Source organism: Alosa alosa, chromosome 13, assembly GCF_017589495.1.
Source record: "Alosa alosa isolate M-15738 ecotype Scorff River chromosome 13, AALO_Geno_1.1, whole genome shotgun sequence".
In the NCBI taxonomy this organism is placed as follows: domain Eukaryota; kingdom Metazoa; phylum Chordata; class Actinopteri; order Clupeiformes; family Clupeidae; genus Alosa; species Alosa alosa.
In genome coordinates, this window is record NC_063201.1 from 27,483,021 (window position 1) to 27,504,221 (window position 21,201).

General features: G+C 42.5%; 1 protein-coding gene across 1 annotated transcript; it reads right to left on the minus strand.

Annotated features, from left to right (window-relative positions):
• Nucleotides 1-15,009: 15,009 nt before the first annotated feature.
• LOC125306524 lies at nucleotides 15,010-20,588 on the minus strand. Its single transcript, XM_048261938.1, has 4 exons — nucleotides 20,300-20,588; nucleotides 15,923-16,039; nucleotides 15,565-15,840; nucleotides 15,010-15,023 (listed from the first exon to the last, which is right to left on the minus strand). The coding sequence occupies exons 1-4, from the start codon at nucleotides 20,541-20,543 to the stop codon at nucleotides 15,010-15,012; spliced, it is 651 nt and encodes a 216-aa protein (XP_048117895.1). The 5' UTR covers nucleotides 20,544-20,588.
• Between the last annotated feature and the right edge of the window lie 613 nt (nucleotides 20,589-21,201).

Below are 21,201 nucleotides of genomic sequence, written 5' to 3' on the forward strand. Positions count from 1 at the left end.
ATATACTGCTTTTAGGCATCAGTCTGAACTCCTCAGAAGTGAAAACCCAGATTCTAAGTGGGCCGCGGCTGTAGTGCCCTTGAGCAAAGCACCTAACCCCTCACTGCTCCCCGAGCGCCGCCGTTAAAGCAGGCAGCTCACTGCGCCGGGATTAGTGTGTGCTTCACCTCACTGTGTGTTCACTGTGTGCAGTGTGTTTCACTAATTCACCGATTGGGTTAAATGCAGAGACCAAATTTTCCTCACGGGATCAAAAAAGTATAAAAAGTATATATCCTTTTACTAAACACGGATAAGTTCTCCATTATGAAAGTAAGATCAAATATTTCTGCACTGCGCTCAAGTACACAGCCGATCAGCTCGTTACTAAAAACCAGTGCAATCTGTGCTGTTAGTGTACAGATGAATGTTCTGGACTAAGCTGACCTTGTACCTGTACCAAAGATCTCTAATCAACTCTTTTTGATCCTCTGTAACTTCCCTGCTTTTCACTGTGGCATAAAACGTCGTGTTGAGACAGTTCATATTCAGGTATTGCCCTGTCACAACCAGCAGAGCTGTACAAACAAACTGAGTGGCAGTATGAGCAGCACAAATGTCCTGGTAGAACACTTTCAGTGTGGTGCTCAAAGTGGGAGTATAACACCTTCCTAAGGCAGCTAGTGGTGCCCTCTTTTAACAATGTTTTCACACCCTCATCCATTTGGGTTTGCTGCTTTAATGTGTAAATAATGGCATGTGACGGAGACCCATCTTGCCCAGCCCTGCCAACCTCCTGTACAAGGGCCTCCATATCCTCAGGTAAGACATACTACATTACGACATGGGATATGTTTGGAAAATTCAGTCCCATTCCAAGAGCTGTGGTGGCTACAACCACTCTGCAAGCACCATCACCGCCTAATGAAGCGAGTACTCTACTCTTGTGATGGGCAAATGTTTGGCTATGAAACATACCGATAAGCATATTTCCTACCCTGTGTTCTGGATCCCTATCAACCCAGCAGTCCTCACCAAGTTCCTCTTTTAGGTGACAGAAGACCTTTCCGCAAGTCGTCAGTGTACGGCAGTAGATTATTACTGGCGACATTCTCGGGTCGTTCTCTTTGAGTTTCCTCACAACCCACTTCAGACAGTCCATAGTATCTGAAGACACTGTAGTCAGTCCAAGCCGAATATTCGTTCTGTTTGGACTTATGGTAACCTGAGTGGCATTCTCCAAATGCAACTGTCTTTTGATAATTGCTCTGGAATCCAGGTCCACTGTTGCTGTCAAGGCCAGAATAGGTGGACCTGGAGGACAAAGACAAGTGCATTAACACCTAAAATACATTGGCATTATAGATTATTGTATTGATAAGAGTTCAGAAATGTAACAAAACAGATTTTTAGTTAATGATAGAAAATCATTGTTCTTGGTGTATCAACCGAAGCCATTGTCAGTAAAGAATTGAGTTAATTTTAGCACAGCACCATGTGTTTATCAGAGAAAGGCAGGTAAACAAGTTGGAACCTTTCTTGAGGAGAGGGGTGATATTGATAACAAATAAGTATTCAGTGGTTATTGCACCAGCCACATAGACGTGCATACATAGACGCTAGGTGGTGCTAAAGCACTAGGAATTTTGCCCTTTATCAACGAAAATGCCCTTTTGATTTTTTTTTTTTTTTTTTCAATTATTAATATTATGAAGATTTTACTGAGGTCGGTTTTGAAATGATCTTTTGAAAACCTGAGACATTAAAAACGACTGAAACAATGCACCGAAATGAGCCACCTCCTTGCGCACACCCGACCAGCCCATCTCTCTTCCTTTGTCACGTGAACTCGCGCGGTCGCGCGCAGGGCACGCCAGATGCGCAGCACCATAGCAGTTCAGTAAGCGTCTTCAGCTAGCAGGCATGGTCGCTGACAGGCTGCTTCTCCCGTGCCCCATCAGCCAGGTAACATACAGATCAAGCAAAATCTTACAGTTTGCCCTCTAAGCCCAAAATGTAATAATTTTGTTGTGCAGTAAAATGTCTCATTCAGCACCAAACAAGCATTTTTGCCGACTGGTCACCTGATAAACTAGTTAGATGAAGCTAGATAAAGTTTTACGCTGTAGCCCAAATCAATGACAGATAACGTGACGACCACATACAAATAATTTCGGTAGATTTTGCAAATGTATGTGTTAAGAAGAACGTTTTCTGTTGTATATGTTTTGTTAGGCAACATGTATTAACACATTCATTTGTGACAGAAGAAACGGGAAGTTCCCATTACCTGTGAAAAATGCCCATCTGCATCTGCATTCATGTAATGACAACAGTCAACAGCCAACAACAGACAACAGCCCACTATAACTCCTTTTCGTACTGTTTAGTCTCTTTATTGTCTTACAGATCAAGTAAAATCGTACAGTTTGCCCTCTAAGCCCAACGTGTAAAAATTTTGTTGTGCAGGAAAATGTCTCATACAGCATCAAACAACTAAGCATTTTTAGCCGACTGGTCACCTGATAAACTTTTACGCTGTAGCCCAAGTCAATGACAGATAACGTGAGGACGACCACATAGGCCTAGGCTACAAATAATTTCGGTAGAGTTTGCAATTGTAAATCTATGTGTTAAGACGAACGTTTTCTGTTGTATAGGTTTTATTAGGCAACATAAATTAACACATGTTGGTCTCTTTATTGTCTTAATGGTATATTAATTTACTAATTGCAGCACAAGTCAAATTTCATTCAACATGTGCGTGTAATTTTTTTTTATAATTAAGTGTTCCACGTGCGCTAAAAAGTGCCCCCCCTCCCCCCTCCTGAGCACCTGCCCCCAAAATGTCTGTGCACGCCACTGACCAGCCACATATAAGCCTTGACATATATTTACATATAAGCCTTAGTGTTCTTTTCTATTATACTAGGCTGGATATAGGATCATGCGCATGGGTCTCACAACTTCCATATTCACCCTGTTTTATGATGGATCACAGTTCTCCCAGCCTGGCAAAACTCTCTCTGAAGGCCTTCTCTCCTCTAGCAGCCTTTCCCCTCTAGACATCAGCATACATTTAAATGTAAAAACATAACCAATGTGACAACATCAAGGAATACAGAAATAGCACAACCCATTCTACAACAATTTTTTTAGGTCTGATCAAACTATCCATTAGTTAATTATTCTGTGATGTCACTGCTGTAATGCAACATCAGACCCTATAAAACTATATAACATCAGAGCCGTTTGTTGTAACGTAGGCTCCCCAACATCATTCAGTTCAGATTTGTTGAATATTTACTTTATCGATAAAACGTACTTACCATTTGTACGTGAGATGAACCTCATCCACTATAATTCCCAAAACGTCTTGGAAAACCTTGGTGGCCAACTTATCTCGCCATTGCTTGTGAAGAAGCCATGATTCAGGACTCCTGTATACCAGCTGGCACCGGCCGCTTCGAATGTCCTCCTGGTCGCCTTTTCCAAGTTGCATGGCCTTCAGAGTACTCCTAAGAGCCCAAAAGATACAAGGACTCAAGAAGGACTCTTCTCATCCTAACAATGGATTATTCCTACCGCTGAAATCAAGAAGACGCCTATGTAGTCACAAAGCCAGAACTGAGAGACTCAGGAGAAGTTTTTATCCCCAGGCCATCCGAACTCTGAACTCACACTATACTGACTTTGCACTCATTCCTCCCTCAGCACTCATGACCCCACACACACACACACACACACACACCTACAAGACTTTTAGCACTTTTACATCCCTCTCCCTATGCTACAGACCTTTTATTTATTTTTCTTATTTCATCACACGCCAAAACACACACACACACACACACACACACACACACACACACACACACACACACTTTCTCCAACTTTTGCACACTTTTTATTTATTATTTTTGATTTCTCCTCCATCTACCCATGTCCTTGATTGCCTAGCCAGTCTTGTTGCCCCCCAACACACACACACTTACATCATCACTGTCATCACTTCACATACATACAGCACACTGCTTGCTACAGTAAGCCTCCTCTACATACTTGCTGCACACTGCCCACCCCCACATACACAGCACATTGTCTTCAGGATCTTCTCCAACACACATCCTCTACATACTTACAGCACACTGCCCCCACCTACCCACACACACACACTACACACACACACACACACAGTCACTGCTCCACTCCCCTCCCGCCCACACACACATCTTCACTGTCATCACTCACATACATTACATACAGTACTCTGCTTGCAATAGTAAGTCCCTGCCCCCCCCCCCATACATACACAGCACATTATTCATCAGGAAGCTTCTCCAACACACATCCCCAACATACTTACAGCACACTGCCCCAATACACAGCACATTGTCTCAGGAGGAAGCTTCTCAAACACACATATTGCACACTGCCCTCTCCCCACATACACAGCACACTATCCCATCTCCCCTGTCATCCCCCCAACACACACACCAAGACCCCTGGCAGTTGGGTTAGCCCCTTGAGCCGTGGATCTGCTCAAGGTTTCTTCCTTGGTAAGGGAGTTTTTCCTTGCCCCTGTTGCTCTTGGGTGCTCCTTGTTGGTGCCCCCCACCCAATCCCAATCCTCCCCCCATTAATGCACAAATAGGCTGACACCAGACATAATTTCACTGCATTTCTTACTTCCAGTAACTATATGCATGTGACAATAAACTTCCTTGTATCCTTGTAAGAGTACAAGAGTAGCCTACATTTTCTAAATATTGCATTACTACTGCCACAGTGCTTACATTTACAGAAACAACCTACATGGAGTTATGAAAAATGTTAATGTTAATACCTTGGAGAATGTAAAAGGAATTGAAAGTAAAATCAAGTCATTTTCATCTTTTTACCATGTTGCCAGGGATGGGCAGTATTTCTAATACATGTATTTAAAATACAGACACACTTGAAGCTAAAACTATCATTAACTTGTTCAGAAAATTGAAATAGTCTGGCGAGGTGTGGCCACAGGTTGGCACATTCCCGGGATGGACCTGCTGCGTCTTCATCCATTGTTTCGTCCATGGTTTCATCTCTTATCTAAATCTGACCATGGAGTTGACTTTGGTGGAAAGTTGAAGGTGATTGCTGATAGGCTGTCCCAATCAGTGGCGCCTGCACAATCCAATCACGTTTGAGAGGGAAACAACAAATTGAGGATTTCCGAGATTTTTCTTTTTTCCTTTTTTTTAGAAGGAAACTCACGGTTATGGATAGAAATGTAGTGGAGTAAAGAGTACAATATTTGCCTCTCAAATGTACTTGAGTAAAGTCATGAGTACTCCCCAAAAATGATACTCGAGTAAAGTACAGATCCCTCAAAATTGTACTCAAGTAAATGTACTCCGTTACTGTCCGGCTCTGAAATTGGTAGACATTATTGTTGGTTGTTAGACATTTTTTTTGTTGCTAGAGCAGGCAGGCAATCACAACATATCCTAACAACCAGCAGTAAATTATTTTGACGAATTGAATCTCCGTTTCACATCAGGAAATCAAAGTAAGACCAGATTAAGAAAAAGATGTAAATCTCTGAATACGTGAAACCGCTAAATTTATTACTAAGCTGTGCCATTGATGTTTTTAAAAAATACCACTCTAGCCTATTTCATGAGCCCAAAACAGATTGTGTTCCTCAAAATTCCACGGCACCCTTTACTGCCTCACGAAACACCAGTTGAGAACCACGGCTTTAGACCATTGAAATAAATCGACTTGCTGTTGAATGGATTGATTTTTATTTTGATCTGTCAAACTCACCTCTTTAATATGAAATATAAACAGAAACAAGTTGATTATAGATTTATGCACAAAAAACTCACATCGTCTTTACAGATGTTTTAAATCACTATACATTATTTTTGCAAATGTTTAGATTCCTAAGCAGCATCTTTGAATTCACTCAGGCTTTAAAGCAGCTTCCATTTCACAGATCCATCTGTGTCATCGCACACTCGTTGGCCGTCCAACTCTTGGAGGGGTCAGTGCTAGGCATTGATGTCACACAAGGTTTGTTGATCCCCATACTAATCCAGTTCCTGAAAGAGTAAATGAAGTATGCAGTAAACATCAGTGACTAGGCTGAAAACAAAAGAGCTGTCAGCTGACTACATTCCCTCGTCCCTTTCTAGATAGCCATGTTAAGGAAGTGAAATGAAACTCCAGCAACCGGATTCAGATTGTGCAGGAGGACCAGGAGGGCTGGTCTGACATTTTTGAAGTAAATCATCAGATAAATACTTGGTTATGTGAACCATCCCAATTACCTGTGGGACTCATCCAGAATTCCCTCTTATGATTGTATGTATTCTGAAGTGGATGAATTGATTGTTTGATTGAAAGCACTTTGGGCTCACATGTTGCTGAACATGCGGGGGTCTCATTTCAAGTCTGAGTGAACGACACTTTTACACATCTGTGTGTGCACCACATGTCCCTGCATTAGAACTCACCCTCCAGTTAGGTCACTTCCATCCACCCACTGCCATTGGCCTTGGATTTTGCTCAGTCCAATCCAGTATCCATGCCATATGTCATAGTACGACGCTGTGTGTTTATTGATGAAGGCCTACAGCACAATGATACTGGTGAAATATTTATTTAGACTGTATTGGAATTGGAATTGAAACATCTGCCCAGAAATATTTGTGTAGTGAAATATGTTCAAGTGCAGATAAACCCAAATTTGTTTTTGTGGTAAGGAATTTTGAGTCTTTAAAAGAAGACTAAGCAGCCAACCCAGTCAATTTACAACTGCTGCTGTCTCTGTATACTGATTTTGATAAAAGCACAAGCAAAATATTGTTCATTGTGTGTGTGTGTCTCTCTGTGTGTGACAGAATAGCTTCTTTTCTACCTTACCTGTTCCTCAGCTGTGTCTATGATCACCAGATGAGACCCCCTGTTAGTACAGTCAGTTTTACTGTGGCCCCAAGTTTTCCAGTTCTCACGATAGTAGAATAGGTAACAGCTTGATTGATAGTATACCCATCCTGCTTTGCAATATTCACACTTTCTTTCTGTATAAAAAGACAAAGAAAAGTTGAACAGATTGATCACACTGAACCACATAAGAGAGGCTTGTTATGAACGATGCCTTTATTTCTGTGTACCTTGTGTTGCATTATCTGTGACAGGGCAGTAATAATCAACTGGAAAAACACTGAACTGGATGGACAGTAATTAAGTATATTTACTTGATTACTGTACTTAAGTATGATTTTTGAGTATCTGTACTTTATTAATATTTTTGGAAACTTGTGACTTTCACTCCGCTACATTTGAAAGACAATTACTGTACTTTTGACTCCGCTATATTTGAAATATGAGAATGAAGTACTTGTTACTTTTAACCACATTTGTGACCCTGCAAGGCGAAACCAGTCGCTTTACGCACGGTGCTATTTTGAGAAAGTCCACGAAACGTACGGGTAAAATGTCAAATTTTACCTTTTCACATAATTCGACAGAAGCCTACACTTTTATATTGTGAACAAATTTGACAGAATACATATGTTTTGACTGTTAAACCCTGACTTTATTTAGGTGAAGATTCAACATAGCAGTCATTCCCCTTTGTCCACGCCGCTGTAAGGTTTTCACGGTAGAGCTAATTTACTCATTAGGCTACTCATTACTCGTTACTCAACGTGTCAGCTCTCTATCGTTCTTGGCAGATGTAACCGAATATGAATGTGAAAGACTTGCCTTTCAGGGCACGAACTGTCAAAAGCACAAACTTTTAGAAATATCCTGGCGACCAGGAGAGGTTTTCCATTGACGTAGCGCATTTTAAAAGTATACACAATCTGTGTACACAGAACTTCCTCTTCCCTTACTTCCCCCGAAATACATTAATTATATTCTATAGTGACACCTTATGACCGTCCCGGGTATTAACTTTACTAGGGGGCTGAAAAAAACTCATTGCACGGTTGAAACGGCATAGTCAGTCATCCGCTTCAAAGTCACGCTACCGTAAGGCTAATAATAGCTGTGCCCTCACACTATCACACGTCACAATTTACTTAAACCGGTGATTATCTCCTTTTCTGGTGTATTGTGACAGGAGAACCATGCCAACTTTGGATGCGGTTATCTTAGCGATACTTTTAGCAATGCCCTTGATATATATAGCCTATCGTTGGAAAGCTTAGTTTATGGCCGTTCACGTTCAGCTTAATTTTTTTCATTTTACCAAAGCGACTGGTTTCGCCTTCAGGGTCACATTTGATTCTTTAAATGCAATATAGACTATCTTTCACTCCAGAAGTTATTTTTTTCAATAGTTCAATTTGAACTTGGCTGAATTGGCTGTGGTTATGAAGGTGACAACAAATTCTTCCACATAACATCCTCCATGTAGATCCGCTGAAAGGCCTATATGATTCTAACTGTCTCACTAAATTGCATTATCCACACTCAATTCTCACTGGTATCTGCTAGACAACAAGTACCAAAACATGATTAGTTCATAGATTTCACATGTAAAATTAATTTTATACAACCCCACCCCATCTTGCCTGTTCATAATTCTGAGACATTCTTGAATTGTGTGCATGTGTGCGATGTACATGTTTATGTGTTGTGTGTGTGTGTGTGTGTGTGTGTGTGTGCGTGCTTGTGTGTTTGCCTGCGTATGTGTGTTTGTGCATGTGCATGCATGCGCATACATATGTCTACTGTGTGAGTATGTGTCATAATTATGATTACTGTGAATGTATGTGTGTGCGTGTGTATCTGTTTATGCACATGTGTGCACATGGAATGGGTTAACATGACCCCTGGAGGCAAACATACAGAAAAAAATTGGTCATTGAACCCTACGGTTCTCAAGATATTCACAGAAAACTGTGTCTGCCCTACCCTCCTTTCGGGGGGTCCAGTACAGCGGGAGGGCTACAGATCAAAGCAAAAAACGATGGTTCCATGCTATCCATGTGGGGTTACATGCCCACCAAGTTTCGTGTACCCCGGTCTTTCAATGTCCTGGGAATCCTTGTTGGTGTACGGTCACTAAATGTACACATAAATAATTTTATTGTAAGGCCCCCCATGAACGAAAGTTCACAAAACTTGACATGCATTCGGAGGGTGTCATAATGATCCTACACTTTCAATTTCGTGCAGTTTTGACCATGTCAGCCAGAGATATTGTGATGAAAACACCTAATTTTTTGCTTTTTTGCTTAATTTTTAACTAGGTGGCGCTATACATGAAATAAGTGGTAATGGGATGGGTTGACATGCCCCCTTAAGACCAACATACAAAAAAAAGGTGGACCTCCTAGGCCCTACGGTTCTCGAGATATTCACAGAAAACTGTCTCCGGCCACCTACAGGCCAGTTGGTGTATAGTAACATAAATTAATTTATTGTGTGGCCCCCATGAACGGAATTCCACCTAAACTTGGCGTGCATTCAGAGGGTGTCATAATGATCCTACACTTCCAATTTCGTGCAGTTTTGACTATGTTAGGTCACAGATACCTGCGATTACAACACCTCATTTTTACTTTTTTGTGTTTAACTAGGTGGTGCTATACATGAAATGAGTGGTTATGGAATGGGTTGACATGGCCCCTTGATATCAACATACAAAAAAAAATGGTCCTCCTAAACCTTACGGTTCTCGAGATATTCACAGAAAACTGTGTCTGCCCTACCCTCCTTTCGGGGGGTGCAGTCCAGCGGGGGGGCTACAGATCAAAACGAAAAACGATTGTTCCATGCTATCCATATCCCGGTCTTTCAGTGTCCCGGGAATCCTTGACGGAAATTTGGACATGCGAAAAAGAAAAAAAAAAAAAAAAACTGACTAAACCTATATGACCGCCGCTTCGCTGCGCGGCGGTCATAATAACTTGTAGGAAACCAGGTAGGCCCTACGGACATGGTCAACGTGAGAAGACGTGCTGAAGGTGGGCTGAGCTCAACGTTGTGGCACTCCGCCCCACATTGAGCCCAGCCCCGATCTGCAAGCTGCAGCCAGGGGCTTCTCAGAAGACGTGCTGAAGGTGGGCTGAGCTCAACGTTGCGCTCCGCCCCACATTGAGCCCAGCCTCGATCTGCAAGCTGCAGCCAGGGGCTTCTCAACTAAGCTGCCTTGACATGAGCGCTTCCCTATGAATAATACAGTGCGTCCATTGCGCATCGGGTGCTACCCTCGTTTTACCCTCTCTGTCTCCACTCTCGAATATTTTGTTAATGCGGAGAAAATACGCTTTTAATGGGCAGTGCAAATGCGGAAGTTAAGTTACCAATGTGGGATAGAGAAAACGTTTGAAAAGGCATATGACTTAGATATTTTTTCGCGTACCCCCTGAAATCAGTCCACGTACCCCAGTTTGACAACCGTGGTTTTGGATGAACTAGAGTGGTGGACACTGAAATTTTGACGATTGGTCCTGTCTCGACTTTTCTGACTCGTTTTGAATCGCCTTTGACTAGTCAGAGTGGCTGCCTACAGGCATGCTCAAACATATCCTAAAACAACCCTTAAAGGGACACCAGGCAACGTTTTCGTGTTAATTAATCATCTTCGTAAGTCGGTATATGGTTAAATGACTCATTACAGGGCGAATGAAGACTCTCTCGCCCGCCCCTACTGCCTGTAAGAAGAATATCCCGCTTGCGAAAAAGCAGCGAAAACCCTTGACGGAAGATGCAAAGAAAAGGAAAAGAGCTTCAGACTGAGCGAAGGGGGAGTTTCGTAGAGAAAAAGCATCAGGCTTGCCTGGTGTCCCTTTAACGTTCGTTTTCAGAACAGTGCAACTCACCGAGTGGTTAGTGGTGCTCGTTCATTATTAAAATCAAATATAGCGGCGCAATGTATGATTTCCAGCCGTCTTATTTGCTATTGTGGAACTATTTTTTCAGACACCTCACAACCACATATAAACTTCCGCTTAATATTTGAGCCTGAAGCATAAAAGGTGGCGCAGTAATATCAACGTGCAATGAGTCTTCCAACAGAAATCAATGGGATTTTACAAAATGCCAAATAAAACACAACAGAAACTGTATTTCGCTACACTACTTGTTTTGGAAAATCAACGAACACCACTAACCACTCGGTGAGTTGCACAGTTTTAAAAACGAACGTTAAGGGTTGTTTAAGGACATGTTTGAGCATGCCTGTACATGTCCTAAAACAAACCTATAGGCTGCCAGTCTGACTAGTCAAAGGCGATTCAAAGCGAGTCAGAAAAGTCGAGAAATTAGACGATAACCTGACATTCACCACATAGCTAGATCTCTAGCCTACATTATTAAACGATAAATAATCTAATCATAATTGAGTTATCAGGTTTTGTAACACTAGTTTTTTTTTAAAGCAAGTACTTGTGTACTTCAATTTAGTAAAAATCTGACTTAGCAACTTCTCACTTGAAGTAATATTTGACATGGTGTATCTATGCTTTCACTTAAAGGACTTGTGTACTTCGTCCACCTCTGAAAATGACTTCAAGGGTCTGATTGAGATGGTCCCGATCCCTCATCAGTGTTTTCTTTTCCTCCTGCAGTAAAACAATTTCTGAATGCAGATGCTGGTTTGCAGCACTTGCGTTGTCATAATGAGCCTGTACAATTTTATTGAAGTTGCTCAGGTTGACATAGTGGGTCATTAAGTTGGTGTATTTATCTTTGACCTGATGCAGCTCTCTCACCAAGAGTGGGTTAGACTCAGACACATAGCCCTGATCTGAGAGGAGAAACACAAAAACATGTCAAATGTGGTGACGCTGGTACATTTTGTTTATTCTGAGGATAAACTAATTGGGATTTGAACACAATAAACAAGTGAAGCCACCAGGGCAGAGAGGAGGAGAGCAGTCAGCAGGCCAAGGACCACCACAGCACAGCGATATCGGTGAGGACCAGGCAGAGACAGGTCATCTGCTGTGGAGACTACAGATCCGGCATGTCATTATGGGCCATTGAGGGCCACTCAAAGTCATACATTATCCTCCACACACGTCTGTACAAGGACTCTTACATTTACTTGAAGTTGTTTATACATATAGAAGCTAAGAACTCTCACTCTCATCAGAGGGCGTTTTTCGACCAACAGAGAGCTGGTTCTTAAACGTTCAGAATTCATAGAACCTTGGTTCTATCTAGTGAACCAGCCTGCATTTCCACCAGTTTAGAACCGGACCAAGGATGCGTCATCAGCAAAAGGGTGTAGCGTGCATAACTGCCCTGTCGAATGACGCATCCACTTCGGTTCACAGGTAAAAACAAGCATTTTCTGCTTCCAGCTCCGAACCAACTTTTCAGGTTTCGAACCAATTTATCTTTGGTCAAAATGCTCCAAACGGTTCAACATCTGGAGTGTGTGAACCAGAACGGAACCGGTTCTCTGGAGAAGGCCTAAGAGAGGCAGCTGTTGTGGAACTCACCTGTTGCTGGGCTGGGCTCTGCTTTCACTTCATTTTCTTTTACTTCCGCATACACATTGTCTTCTGCATTTAGTTCCTCTTCAAAAATAAAATGTCATGTCATGGGGAGAAGATAAGCCTGTTTAGATTTAGCATTTTAAACACTCTCCTAAAGTTATCCCCATTCCACCGACAGGCAGTTAATGTGGTCTTTGAGGCACAGTATCTGAAATCCATTCTCTACACATCTGAGTGATTGAAACACTATATACCCATTTTATGACACAGGAAAATACTAACATGACCACAAAGGTTTTGTTACAGTTCAAAAGATACAAATTACAGATTTGAAAAAAAGTAGTTTGCTGTAATGGTGACTATAGGAGATACATTAATGTTTTTCAATTGACCACCCACTAAAAAACAAATATTAATGAATGTAATGACATCAATAGTTTAATATAATCAAATAACAAACTGTCGATCTCTCATTCTCTCACTCTCATGGATTGAACCCCAGATAATACTACAATACATTTCAAGTAAAACCACTGATGCAAAACTTAATAGAAGTAGCTGAATGAGGAATTCACCTCTTGGCTCTGATTTTTCAGATTTGATGAAACACTCATTGGAGTAGCAAACAACTTCCATTTCTCAAATCTTGCAAGTTAAAGAATCTTAAATGTTCCTTGCATTGAGCTAATAATAGGCTTACAACTGTGAAAAGAGTTAAAGAGAAAGCCCAAATCTGCTGTTCATCAGACAAATTGGATGCCGGCAGAACTCTGTTATTCCCCCCCATTATGTAGTTCAGGTAAGTGGGCGTTGATGCATACAATAATCAAAGGTGCTCTAAGCGATTTTGGGTAACATCAAAAAACAAAACAGTGCTAGTTCTGAACTTCTCTATTTTGAGCTAGTGAAGTTGTCTAAAACATCTGACATGAAGCATTTTGCACATACTGGGCTATAAAAACAGATGTGACATTAGCGTTGAAATCAAAGGTATATTCTGCACCATACACCGCAGTAGCATGGGGTTTTTCTGGCTATTTTGTTCAACACTGATATTTACAAAACTAGTATACAAAATGTATAAAATATGCAAGCATATGCAATAGATTCTGTTGTACATCATACAGATGCAGTGAGTGAGAGGAAGTTAAGCAGAGCTTGACCAATTTGTCTGGCAGACTTTAACTGTATTATTTAACTGTATAACAGGCTTTTTGTCATCTTAATGGTTGAGCACTGGTTTTCTGTGTTCCTGAGAAATACATTTCTAGGAAGAAATCCACTAATTTAGTTAGTTCTAATTCAGTATACAATGCCTTTTTCAGGATACTTGAAATTTGTTGAAGTTGATACACAATGGCTTGATTGAGCTGTGGCCTTAAGTAAAATAACGTTGGCATCTCTTTATTATTCTGTCTGACTTATGTGGGAAACAGGTTTTCTTTTCTTAAACAGCTGCAGGCCAACAGAGTGGAAACTTTAGAAAAGAGGTTCTCAACCTTTTTGGGCCAAGGCACACCAAAGGTCAAACCAAAATCCTCACTCAGAGAGTCAATGAGTCCTCACTCCTTAAATTGGTTGCTGGGCATTATCGTTGGGTGTTTTATGTTGCTAGAGCAGGCAGGTGAAAAATCGGCAAATTTAGCTATCACAACATATCCCAACAACCGGCAGTAAACTATTTTGGTGAAATGGACGTCCGTTTCATATCAGGAAATCAAAGTAAGACCAGATTAAGAAAAAGATGTAAATCTCTGAATACGTGAAACCGCTAAATTTATTACTAAGCTGTGCCATTGATGTTTTTAAAAAATACCACTCTAGCCTATTTCATGAGCCCAAAACAGATTGTGTTCCTCAAAATTCCATGGCGCCCCTCACTTTGCCTCACGACACACCAGTTGAGAACAACAGCTTTAGACCATTGTAATGAATCGACTTGCTACTGAATGGATTGATTTTTATTTTTATTTGTCAAACTCACTTCTTTAATATGAAACTGTTTCTGTTTTAGGGAAGTGAAATGAAACTCCAGCAACCGGATTCAGATTGTGCAGGAGGACCAGGAGGGCTGGTCTGACATTTTTGAAGTAAATCATCAGATAAATACTTGGTTATGTGAACCATCCCAATTACCTGTGGGACTCATCCAGAATTCACTCTTAGATTTTATGTATTCTGAAGTGGCTGAATTGATTGTTTGATGAAAGCACTTTGGGCTCGTGTTGCTGAACATGCGAGGGTCTCGTTTTAAGTCTGAGTGAACAACACTTTTACACGTCTGTCTCACTGCATTATGACTCACCCTCCTCCAGTGAGGTCACTGCCATCCACCCACTGCCATTGGCCTTGGATTTTTCTCAGTCCAACCCACTATCCATGCCATTTGTCAAAGTAATACGTTGTGTGATTATTAATGAAGGCCTACAGCACAACATATGAGACAAATGATTACTGGTGAAATACATATTTAGACTGTACCGGAATTGGAATTGAAACATCTGGCCAGAAATATTTGTGTAGAGAAATATGTTCAAATGCAGATAAACCCAATGTATACAAAGTATATGCTGTGTGATTACTGATGAAGGCCTACAGCACACCATATGATATGAGACAAATGAGAGAATTACTGGTGAAATACATAGACTGTATAGGAGCTGACTGGAATTGAAACATCTGCCCAGAAATATTTGTCATTTTGTAATAAGGAATTAGGAATAAGGAACCCGGAACCCAACGGTTTTTCCAATGTCCAACTGCTGCTATTCTCTGTATAAGGATTTGGATAAAAGCATAAGCTAAATATTGTTCATTTGTGTGTGTGTGTGTGTGTGACCGGTATAGTCTACACAAACATTTTAATTTCAAGAATAACTTCTACTTCTACTATGGTCACCAGATGAGACCCCCTGTTAGTGCAGTCAGTTTTACTTTGGTCCCAAGTTTTCCAGTGCTGAACACTTAAGTAGATGAATAGATAACAGCTTGATTGATAGTATACCCATCCTGCTTTGCAATATTCACACTTTCTTTCTGTCAAAGGAAGGACAAAGAAAGGTTGAAGAAATTGATCCCACTGAAGCATATTGGTATGTTGGGTGTTATAAAAGATGGCTTTCTTCTTGTATACCTTGTGTTGAATTATCTGTGACAGGACAGTAATCATCAACTGGAAAAACACTGAAATGGAAAATAAACTCAAGGGTCCGATTGAGATGGTCTCTTTCCATCGTTAGTGTTTTCTTTTCCTCCTGCAGTAAAACCATTTCTGAATGCAGATGCTGGTTTGCAGCACTTGCGTTGTCATAACGAGCCTGTACAATTTTATTGAAGTTGCTCAGGTTGGCATTGTGGATCATTAAGGTGATATATCTGTTGTCGATAGTGTTAGACACATAGCCATGATCTGAGAAGAGAAAGACAGAAAGAAATGTGGTGACACACATTTTGTTTATTCCGAGGATATTGTGAGGGACTTGAACACTCACAATAAACAAGTGAAGCCACCAGTGCAGAGAGGAGGAGAGCAGTCAGCAGGCCAAGGACCACCACGGCACAGCGATATCGGTGAGGGCCAGGCAGAGACGGGTCATCTGCTGTGGAGACTACAGATCTGGCATGTCATCATGGGCCACATACATTATCCTCCACACATGTCTGTACAGGTGTGACCAAGGCGGGGGCGCTATTGAGCGACCACCACAACCTACTACCCTGAGGAGCAGACCACACCCACCAATAAGATTCAGAGGCCCACGGAATAGTTTAAAACAAAGAATTTATTAAAGTTCGACAATTAAGAGTCTCTAAAAGCAGGACAGTCGTCCTTCGCCAAAGTCTGCTTTATTGTCAATTTCTTCACATGCCAAGACGTACAAAGAGATCGAAATTACGTTTCTCACATATTTTACCAATTAAGTCCACAGACAAACATAACATTCAAGTAAACAATAAAAAGTAAATAAGAAGGCACATACAATGAAGAAAGAAGAGCAGTAAAATTGGGTTGAAATTGTGCAATTGTGCATAGACAGTCAATATAATAGTGCAAAGTCAGGCCAATAAATGGCTGAGGTAGTTCTGTTTGACCTAAGTAAGCAAGTGGCATAGTGGTGCAAGTTATGTAAGAGCAGCAGAAGTGTGTTGTGTTTTCAGGACAACAGGACAACAACAACAAGTTGCAAAGTGTGCAAGTGTACAAGTGGAGTAGTGCAAGTGGAGTAGTGCAAGTCAGCCATTGTGGGTCCAAAGTCCAGGATGTTATGTAGCTAAGGGTGGAGGGGGGAGAGAGTTCAGCTGTTGGTGAGTCTGGTGGTGCGGGAGCACAGGCTTCTGTACCTCTTCCCAGAGGGCAGTAGATCAAACAAATTGTGAGCGGGGTGACTTGCATCACTCACAATTGTGGTCACCTTGCGGGTGAGGTGGGTGGTGTAAATGTCCTTCAGGGAGGGGAGTGAAGCACAAATAATCCTTCCAGCTGTGTTCACTATGCGCTGCAGGGCTTTCCTGTTGTATTCAGTGCAGCTTCCGCCCCACACAGCGATACAGCTGGAGAGGATGCTCTCAATGGTGCCTCGGTAGAATGTGGTCATGATGGCTGGTGGAGCACTTGCTCGCCTGAGTTTTTGCAGGAAGAAGAGTGATTGTTGCTGTAGGTTGCAGTGCAGTCATGCGTCAGCAGGGTGAAGAGCAGCGGACTGAGCACGCAGCATTGGGGGGCCCCCGTGTTCAGTGTGATGCTGAGATATTGTTGCCAACACGTACTACTTGAGGCCTCTGACAGAGGAAGTCCAGTAACCAGTTGCAGAGGTAGGTACTGAGTCCCAGTTTGTTAAGTTTGCAGATGAGTTGTTGTGGTATTATGGTGTTGAATGCAGAACTGAAGTCTATAAACAGCAATCTCACATATGAGTCTCTTTTTTCCAGGTGGGTGAGGGCTGGATGGAGGGCAGAGCAGATTGCATCCTCTGTGGACCGTTCGGTATGCAAACGTGGCTCGGTATGCAAACTGGAAGGGGTCCAGGGTGGGGGAGGGGGGAGTGGATTTGATGTGTGGCATGACAAGCCGCTCAAAGCACTTCATGATGATGGGTGTCAGTGCCACGGGGCGGTAGTCATTGAAGCAGGATGGAGCAGTTTTCTTCGGCACAGGTATGATGGTGGCAGCTTTGAAACATGATGGGACGATGACTTGCTTCAGGGAAGTGTTAAAGATGTCTGTGAAGACATCCTTAAGCTCCTCAGCACAGTCCTTCAGCGCACGACCAGGGATGTTGTCTGGGCCTGTTGCCTTACGGGTGTTGATAGCAGCAAGTGTCCTCTTCACGCTGTCGGCAGAGAGGCACAGGGGCTGCTCGTGTGGAGGGGGAGGGGTCTTCTGTGGGCAAGTGCTGTTTTGTGCTTCAAAGCGAGCAAAGAAGCGGTTCAGATTGTTGAGCAGAGGGATGTTGCTCTCACAGCTCTGTGGCGCGGGCTTGTAGTCTGTGAGGGCCTGAATGCCCTGCCATAGGCTTTGTGCGTTCCTGCTGTCTTTGAAGTGGGTGGTTATCTTGTGAGTGTATTCCTTTTTTGCTTCCTTGATGCCACGGGACAGGTTGGCTCTCGCTGTTCTCATGCCAGCTTCATCCCCAGCTCTGTAGGCTTTGTCTCTGGCCCTCAGCAGCCTGAGGACATCCCCTGTCAGCAGGGTTGGGTAGTAACGGATTGCATGTAATCTGGATTACGTAATCAGATTACAAAAATCAAGTAACTATAATCAGCCCAGATTACAATAAAAAAAATGTGTAATCAGATTACAGTTACATTGTTGGGGATTACCTTATTACATTTTATTATGCAAACAATGCAACTTTTTTTAAGATAGCCTAGCTATCTTTTAATTTGACAAGCTTCGGGCTTGCCAGTTCGATCCCCGACCAGTAGAAAAAATGTGGGCTCTCCCATGCCCACATCCACGGCTGAAGTGCCCTTGAGTAAGGCACCTAACCCCTCACTGATCCCCGAGCGCCGCTGTAGCAGACAGCTCACTGCTCCGGGTTAGTGTGTGCTTCACCTCACTGTGTGCTCCACCTCACTGTGTGCTCATTGTGTGCTTCATCTCACTGTGTGCTCTGTGTGCTTCACTAATTCACGGATTGGGAGACCAAAATTCCCTCACGGGATCAAAAGAGTATCTATACTTACTAACAAACTTATTTACTAATGGGGCAGGTCTCTCGGCACTGCCTGATCTTTTCCTCCTAATCTTAATGTAGCCTCTTGTTTTAGTGTTACTGTTTACTTTGAGAAAGTCACCAGGTCCCCCTATAATAATTTTCTCACCCCCACAATTGAAATGGACATGGTGTCATTCAGGCAATGTCCCTGGGTCAAAAAAATCCAGCGAAAGCTAAATTTATTGTCCAGGTGTGCCCTTATAAAGGTTAAGCTGAGTTGTGCATGTTTGGAGAATAGTGATCCATGATGACTAAGTGATCAATTTTGGGATGGGGTGAAAATTTCAACCACCAAAACACCACCCCCAAAGTGGAGAATAGCTATAGAAATGTATTAGTTTTGGGTGTTTTTCAGACAATGGGACCTGGTGACCTCAAAGTAAATGGTAACATTAAAACAAGGGGCTACATTAAGATTTTTGGAGGAAAAGATAAGTTAATTCACACAGTAATGTTTTACTCAGAGCAAAGAGATTTCTTAGATGTAACGAAATAATAAAGAGAATAATAGAATGAGAATTCTTTAATCAATTCAGTGGTGGTGTCTTTTGTCACCTAGTGGCCAACGGTTGAATCATCAATTGCACTGGCCCAGCAGCAGAAACCCAACAGACAGCCAAGTTTCATACAAAAATACACTTTATTAAGACTTACAAACACTGTAAAATTAGCCTAGAAATCTAGACGCGCCCCTAGCGGCAGCAAATTACAATGGTGGGAGTGGCTCCTCTGTAGCTCACTCCGGCTGTCCTCTCTCCAAGTAGTCAAGTGGGCACGTCCAGGGGGTCACGGCAGTTGTCGTGGGTGCGTTGGACTCGGGGACCACGAGGTGGAGGGGCAGAGGAGACAATAATAGCGAGTGTTGAGTGAGGTTCAAGGGCACGACGCGACGCGCCGCGACGCGACGCGACGCGACGCGACGCGACGCGACGCGACGCGACGACGCGACGCGCGCGACGCGACGCGCCGCGACGCGACGCACGCACGCGGCCGGCCCTTTAAGCTGCCATAGCGAGCGTGGCATTCAGCTACAGTGCAACCAAGTGGGACTCTTGAGCCAGCAGAGCCTCCTCTTCTCCTCACAGAAACGGGCTTTTATACCCCTTAACCAGGGCATGGCCAGTATTAGGCCATTAACTGCTAATTGCAAGCATGTGGAGGCAATTATCTATGAACAGTCAATGACAGGAAGTATGGTCCAAATATGGGCAGAGAGGTGGAGCAATTGGAGTTGGAGTTCAATTGGAACACTTAAGTCACAATAGCAGGGGAGGAGACAGTCCAAATATGGTCATGGGGAAAAACAGGAAGTATGTTGCCAGGTTTGTTCGTGATCAGATGTCCAAAAGTCAATAGGGCAGAAGAAAATCAATAGTAACAAGAAAACCCACTACAATTGATGCACACAGTGAAACAATCACTACAAATCAGGGTGGAAAAATATGCTTACACACACACTAAACACAACACATCATACACTGCACACAATAAGGCCCTAATGTCTTTGCTAATATGGCAACAAGGAACTAAGTCACCTGTGACATTTCCCCCCCACTTTTCTGGTGGTTGTCCCGACCACTGTTTATGGGTACCCATACCTTACTGGGGGCTGCCCCCTGGTGGATCTTTGTCACCGCCTTACTGCCTTACCTGTTGGACTCATATTAGGGGAGCTTGGCGGACAGGACATGGTTTCAGGCTGTATTCGGTGCTCTGGATCCTTTGCCAACTCTTCAGCCAACGGGCGTGGTGCCTGTGCTGTTGGGTCTACTCCACTGATTGTGGTCAGCAGGCCACTTTCCGAGTTTGATCCAACTGAAGTGGTGGTGTGGGTATGGCCAGTGGGCTGGTTCTGGTGGACGAGTGGAGTGATTGCGACCGGGTACCAGGCCATGGTTTGTGGTCGGCTTATTGATGGTTCCCCTTCTAAAGACACCTCTCCTGATAGAGGGAGAGCAGATAGCTAACAAACGTTCAGAAAAAGTCATGTTGGCTAATTTGAGGAAAAGTCGGTAAAGGAGCTATTTCACACAATTTGAGGGTGCTGAATTCAAATATTTTGTTTACCAAGCTCAATTTTGAGTTTTAAGCTTGCTAATTACCATAATTAGCATAATTCACATACTTTTTGGTTTTGCCATCAGATATCATAGGAATTGCAAAAAATAAGGCATTAATATACTCTTTATGTATCAGATATGTTGTGGAACAGGACACGAATTACCCCAATGACCCTCAAGTAGCAAATGAAAATAAGCTAAAATTAAAATATAAATTTAAATAATAGCTAAAATTCAGTATGACGTTTAGAAGCAAAATAGATTCCTTGATAATAAATTGATAGAATAGTAGGTGACTGCTCATTTTTCTGTAGAAAGTACTTTGTCACTAACTATTATGAACAGTTGTCAGTCTTTACAGAGGATTTACACTGTATTTTTTTTTACTGTAAAGGCGACTGTGCTTGCCTAGTTAAAAAATCTCACTGGTGCTCTTTCCTATCATTCAAATCCCAGCCATGCAAAAAAATGGAAGAGTGTGCATGTTTGAGG

Bases quoted from the DNA above. Each gene is read 5' to 3' on its own strand.
- LOC125306524 (XM_048261938.1), bottom strand. From the start codon at position 20,543: ATGGCCTGGTACCCGGTCGCAATCACTCCACTCGTCCACCAGAACCAG. The intron at 16,040-20,299 runs GTAAGGCAGTAA...CCAGATCTGTAG, and splicing joins CCCTAATATGAGTCCAACAG to TCTCCACAGCAGATGACCCG. The intron at 15,841-15,922 runs GTGAGTGTTCAA...TTCTCTTCTCAG, and splicing joins GGTGGCTTCACTTGTTTATT to ATCATGGCTATGTGTCTAAC.